Source organism: Orbicella franksi, chromosome 2 (genome assembly GCF_964199315.1).
Source record: "Orbicella franksi chromosome 2, jaOrbFran1.1, whole genome shotgun sequence".
Lineage (NCBI taxonomy): Eukaryota > Metazoa > Cnidaria > Anthozoa > Scleractinia > Merulinidae > Orbicella > Orbicella franksi.
The window spans coordinates 4,209,351-4,216,287 of NC_138146.1; the positions used below are offsets into that span (position 1 = coordinate 4,209,351).

General features: G+C 39.0%; 1 protein-coding gene across 1 annotated transcript; it reads right to left on the reverse strand.

The window, feature by feature from the left end:
• Positions 1-384: 384 nt before the first annotated feature.
• LOC145477813 (beta-1 adrenergic receptor-like) lies at positions 385-6,100 on the reverse strand. Its single transcript, XM_081455654.1, has 2 exons — positions 4,670-6,100; positions 385-1,752 (listed from the first exon to the last, which is right to left on the reverse strand). The coding sequence occupies exons 1-2, from the start codon at positions 5,346-5,348 to the stop codon at positions 1,412-1,414; spliced, it is 1,020 nt and encodes a 339-aa protein (XP_081311780.1). The 5' UTR covers positions 5,349-6,100; the 3' UTR covers positions 385-1,411.
• Between the last annotated feature and the right edge of the window lie 837 nt (positions 6,101-6,937).

Consider the following 6,937-nt stretch of genomic DNA (forward strand, 5'->3'; position numbering starts at 1 on the left):
TTATGTAGTCACGTGTATTTGGTTTTAAATCAACACAAAATCCTTCAGATGCCGATATTCGATCAGTTTCTCTAACTTTTGATAGCTTGTAGTGAATTATTTTAGCATGACAATCGCAAAGCGCATGGGTTCTCGCAATCAGTAGAATTAATATGGTTCAGTGAAGAAGCCAAATTACACGCTTTCTTTACCCGCCCAAAGGTCGCTGTTTGAAAATAATGGAAAGATTTCTTTCTCTCCCATGCAGATTAATTAAACCCTATCATACCATGCCATAGAAAATACAGCCAATCAGAAAGCAGGAAAGCCGTTGTATATTCGACGGTATTACATCCAATCTTCCCATCTGCGCCGCGCGTATGCCGCATTGATGGTGCTGGCTACTGTATTTACACACTCTCCTAAAAGCTCGTGTCAGTGAATACCGAGACTCGCGGGATATATCATGGTATACCACTCGAAATTGTTGCATAGCTAGAATATATGTGTATCGAATTATGACAAAACACTTCTTTGGCAAGCATTACATTTTTTCTCTTTCTTTTTCTTTTTTTTTTTTTTTTTGGCAAAATGCATAGATTACCGGCATAAGTCCTACTCTAGGCACACAGTCCAGGTAAAAAGATGACGATTCCTTTATTACTTAGTGCAAAAATTCCTGAAATTATAAAATCGACTTGTCACTGTGCATGAAAATATACAGCAAATTGAAAATGACCAAAGAACATCAGTGACACTCTCATGTAACGCCTCGTGTGCCACTTTTTTTGTTGTTACCCCATTAGGTGATCTGTAATCTATGTACTAAACAGAATGTATGAAGACAAGCAATAGACTGCAAGGCTGATACTACGTGAAAAACGTTTCGAGACACCAACATGACAAGAACCGATAAAGTAGGATCGCAACAGTGGACAGCTGTTTCGCCCTTCTTGGGGCTCGCCAGCACTATGTAGCGAAGATATGTAACGCCAGCCCAACAGCCAACGCACAAGTGAGTTCAAAGTACGGAACTTGATATAGTGCACGGGTCATTTTGCAATTTATGTGCGTTGGCTGTTGGGCTGGCGTTACATATCTTCGCTACACAGTGCTGACGAGCCCCAAGAAGGGCGAAACAGCTGTCCACTGTTGCGATCCTACTTTATCGGTTCTTGTCATGTTGGTGTCTCGAAACGTTTTTCACGTAGTATCAGCCTTGCAGTCTATTGCTTGTCTTCATACATTTTTTTTTTTTTTTTGGCTGATCAGATCTCTTGTAGATCCTACGTTGGCAGCGTTTATCGTATGCGGTCCCTTGCAGTTTATGGTTTCTCACTAAACAGAAGCATGTCAACGTGTAATCTATTTGTTAAATCTATCTTGGAGTGACCGCATTTTCCATGCCTCAATCACGTGATCGTACGCCTGATCAAACAGTCACGCGGGTAGTGATTGACACTCCTTGAACGTTCGGGCAACTCGTGTTATCCCTCATGGACAATTGTGATACGTCATAACCTCTTCTTCTCTGTAACGGCGGAATGTCCCTGGCACACATACGGGAAAGCCTGGGTATCAGTCTCTTGTAAGCCAACCGGAAGTCGCGATTCAAGAAACCGTAAAGGACTGGATTAATAGCGGAATTGCTGAAAACTAGCGTGGAAATGACCAGGACTACAACAGGAGTTATTAAATCCTTGAAGAATGCGCTTAACACAACTGCAATCAGGAAAGGGATCCAGCACAAATAAAAAACGCCGACTACCACTCCTAGAAGAGAAAAGTAGAAGCCAAATAGTGAGAAACGGTTTTTTGCTATAACTACAGAAATTCTCACGAGCTCATTGGCTAATTTTCACTGTCAATAAGCGGACAGACATATGTATTTCTCGCGTTTTGACTTAAATTTTTCCCGTCTGCTTTTTTGTTATTGTAAAAACCAAATTGATGTCAGTTTTTCATGTGTCTGTCCTGTTATTGACAATGAATTTCTTCATGTCATTGTCAAAGTAGTCTGCGGATACATTGGCAATAAATGTTATGATGAAATTCATGATCAATAACAGGACAGACGTATGAAAACCTGGTGTCATCTATGATGACTGGAAGGTGTCACTTTCACCCCGGTACGAGATGAAAAAGTAATATCGCGTTTACAAAAACTGTTTTTATAGCATTGTGAGTTTTACACTGCCGCAAAAACGTTGAAACTTCAAGCGATATGAAACAATCATACTGCGTTTACATGGTGCTGGAATGAATTTTCGTATCGGAATAAAACTCCCGCTCCGGTACAGCTACCGGGGTGAACCTCGCTCCGGTATGACATTCTTGTGGTGCTGTATCATGTAAATAAGTACAGAGCCAAAGGAGGGAACCGGGGTGAACTCCGGGGGTGAAGTCACACCGGTATGAACGTCGCCTCGGTGTCATGGAAACACCCTCTGAGTTTTGAAACTCCTTGTTAGAAGTTCTTCTTTTTTATACACCAGTTCATGTCTAATTTAAGAAGAAAACAGCGTGGCCCTTAAAACCAACAAGAGAATTTTATATATGATAAAAAAACAAAATATAGATCTTGGTTCAATTAGGCAGAAATATATTGGAAGAAAAAACTTTTATCGGTTACTGCTCAAAAGGATAAATTAAAATAACGTGTGTTTTCACTTCTTTTGGTATTTACTAGGAGACAAGTTAAGAGATACAAGGGAGCTCAATTTGTTTATTGGTAAAAATATGCACTTATATAGGCTTAAAATTGACTAGTGAAAGGGTTGTTTTTTATTTAACTATATAGCTTTGAAAGAGAATTACGCACACTTCGTTTGGTACTTTCAGTCATTCGTCCACTTTATTGGTTTCAAGTGACTATATATGAACTGCGGAGAATGATATGAAGACACGATTGATCATTGCAGTTATATACACAACTTAAGTAGCATTGAGACAAATTTTAAGCAGTGAATATATGACAGTTCAGGCTTTAATTTCACAGCTGCTTAAGTTGTGTATATAGCTGCGACGATCAATCATGTCTTCATACTTTGGTCAGGACCCTTCAGTCGGTTCTGACTAATGAAATCTACTGATGGAGAGCAATACTTGCTCGCACCAAACTAAAATCAACCTTGAGCACTCAATTGTGATTTCTCACTCGGCACAGAAGTCTCCACATCTAGAGGGATATTTACTTTGCGTGTATGATGTAGCCCGAAATAATTAAGCATAAACAAACACTACTGATTGAGCCGAATGGCTTTTAATTTAGGCTGTATCGCATGTTAACTAATTAGACAGAAAGCTAAACAATGAATAAGTAAATGGTACAAAACGCGCAGCTTTTCAACTTGTGGTTGTATGCACGAAGCCCTGAAAATCTATCAATTGTTTTATTTAATATCGACTCGCAGAAGAAACGTCTTTAAGATAATCAGTATAAAAGTTCATAACCTTCTGCTATTCTGTTCTGGCCTCTACTTCCGTTACCAGAAGAATTGATACCTTATGAGCCAATTCAAAATTTCATTTCAATTCTAATGAGCCCGTTTGTGTTTCTTCTTTTGATTAGGCTTTTTGTTAAAATTATGAAAAAAAGTGTCAATAACTCAGTTGAAAAATACTGCCATTACTATTCCGTGTGTTAAACGAAAGTTTACACTCAAAACGTTTTGGTAAGTTTAAAATAAATCAATTTCAACGAAACCTTTACTTTAGTGACCGATTTTTTTTTTACGGTTTTGATATAGCGACGCCATTAGCAGTTATTTCTTAATGTTATCGTTCTTTCTACTGGCAAAGGTGCGAAGTTTTCTGTTGACAAATGTATGCTTTACGAATCGATGAAAGTAGTTTTGTGTAAACGAAATTTTCGATGTTTTCGATGAAAATGGAATATGAAAAATAGGCTCGCGTGGTCGACTCGAGAACTCAATGGAACACGAGATCGGAACACAAGATCGTAACAATGCGAGTCTTTCGAATCCTAATTGAACTCATTTGTCGCCGGCTGGGCTTTCAGACTTCACAGGCCCGATAGTTAGCCTTGCTTAGCTTATTCTAGCTCCAAATAAAAGGCCAGCGATCTTTAACTGTATAAAGCGCGCGCCCCGCTGAAGTATATATGCTTTCACTTTTCGGTTAAGGTTCCCTAAATGAGGCAGTTACTCTGTAAAATATAAGAGACTATAAGACAGACAAACGGCTAATTTAACAAGAATTGTATACTTCATCATTTACATGTAAATTCGCCTGTTTTTAATGAAACCCCCAAGTTTGTCGACCTTGGGAAAATGATTAAACGACTTGATATCGGAAATTATCAACTTCAAAGGGAATTGCCAATAGATTTATTTAGAAACACGTGGGAAGGTTTCTTTTTCGCTAGTTACATTTAAGATGTATCATCTTTAGTTATTCCTGAATTTAATTTGCGATTACATTTCCGATCAAATTTCTTTGAATTCTCGATAGTCTCGCCGGGAAAGAGCGAACTGAAACGCTACTGACTTGAATAATTTCGTGAACAAAAAGTACCATCAATTAATTTGAAATTAGTAATATCTCCGACCATGCATGGGGGAGTTACGCTAACTTAAACCGTTAAAAATCTACTCTGTTATTTTGATAAAGAACTAAATGATCATGAGAAATGTATGTAAATTTTCGAGCTCCTAGCTGGAAAACTCACCTATCGTTTTAGCGGTTTTGGACTCTTTCAGTACTGATGCTATATTATCTTCTCCCTCCTGTTGAACTTGTAGAGATTTCAGCCTTGCTCTCAGCTTGATTGCAGCGAAGTAAATTCTCAGGTAAGCTAAACTGATACACAGTGTTGGGATAAAAACAACAGTGGCAGAAAAAAATACCAAGTATTCGGAGCTCAGGGTGTCCGCAAAACGGCAAACTTTATGCTGTTGTTCACGTTCTTGAGCTGTCGTGCTTTTCAAGGCAACGAACGGCAAAAACGAAACCAAAAACGCAGCAACCCAGACTAGCATTATTACGTAAAAGTTCCTTCGCGTGGTGATTTTACTTGCGTAGGTGAAGGGAAGAATTATGGCGAGGTATCGTTCGATTGTAACAATGAGGAGGTTTAACACCGACGCGGACAAACTGAGTAGTGTAAGACTCAGTGAAAATTGACACCAAAGAATGTTTCTTGACCAGTGGAAAGCCCAAGCTTCGACCGCCCTGACAGGTAAAACAACACAACCAACAAGAAGATCGGCAAACGCCAACGAAACCAGGGAATAATTGGTGACTTTCCGTAAAGTTCGCGTCGAATAAACGGCTGCTATCACCAAAAGATTATCTGAAGTAATTAAAACGCTTAATGTAACGTACAGAAACACTATAACGGGCACCATCGCAGTAGTTTTGTTTTTTTCTCCGATGGACGAGGAGAACGTAATGTTTGTTTTGTGGCAGGTTAAATGTGAGATATTTTTTAAGGTAGTTCAGCAAACAACAGTTATAAGGGCGCCCACTGCAATATCAACGATAACAATGATTGGTTAACCGACTGTCTGCTGTATTTCGAGTCATTTAATTGGTTCGCTTAGATATCTGCATAATTATCATCCAAGGTGAGGAAAACCTTTTCATATTTAAGACCATTTAATATTCTCTTCTTTTGTGTCGATTGTTTCGTAGAATAGTTTTCTTTCACTCCTAATTTACTGGGTCCATTTATGTTGTTAAGTTACAGCGCATCCACAGCATTTCCATCACACATACATTTAGATGGTTATCTTTTTTTGGTTTTTCAATTCGATGTCAGTGCTCTGGATTTTGAGGGAGGGAGAAAGGCTTATATTTAAATTGGCTTGAGCTCTATTTTCGATCTTCTTTCTATTCCATTTATTTTTTGTCTTCCTTTTTCCAATCATGAAGTGTAAAGACGGCGTTCTTTGCGTTATACCGCGACATCACGAACACGCAGGAAAGATATCGTGCACCTGAACCCGCAGCACTTAGTCCGCTTCCTTACATACATTTTCCATACTCTGCATGAATTTGTTCGAACACAAATTACAGAGTAAAAATAGCTTTAGAGTGGACACTTAACCGATCGAACTTGCAAACTGTGAAATTTTTCCAGCTCCCGCGGTTCAATTTGCGTGTGTAACTGTGTCAGGACTGACTGAAAATTTGAATTCATTGTCTTGCCAGCGACAACGGATATTAATTGCTAACAATGAAAACTATTTACTCAAATCTCGTTCAATAGAATAAAGAAGGCCGTCAGTCTGCTGCGAAATGTAACATGAGTTGACCTAACGCAAAGTGTATAAACTGTTTATTCCGCAAAAACTGACGTAAAATACAAATTGTATCCACTTTTATAGCGAAGCGCGGTTATGCAAATTCTATGTAACATCTCTGCAGAGAGTAAATAGTCTGGGAGCAAATGTCAAAAGTCCCGTGGGAATTTCGTGCTGAAAGCAAGCCACCAGTCTAAAAGTGTTCATTAGGGTCTAGTAAACATGAAAAGTTTTGGTGGCAACTCTGCAACTTGCTAGGACGGGTTTTAAGGGGGGTTGAAAATCGGACGTATATGAGCCAACATGAAAACGAGGCTGGTACATTAAATTCTTTATAACCTCATCAATTTGGCAGATATTCGTAAGTTGATTATTTAGTGACAGCTGCTGATTATGAAGTGGTCACGTGATTTTCTAGCATGAAAACGAGGCTAGAATAGAATATTACATATTACTATATTTAATGTTTGCAAAAGCTTGTCAAACTTACCCAAAATGGGCAGAAATAAGCAATTTGATCATTTAGTGACAGCTGCTGATTATGAGGTGGTCACGTGACCTAGCATGAAAGCGAGGCTGGATCAGAAAAACGCATGTAACCGTTTTTAAATGTTCACAATAGCTTCTCACTACGGTTGCACCAGGAGCCATAATCGGGGACGGAGACCGCAAGTCTCGGGATTCGCGCGCAC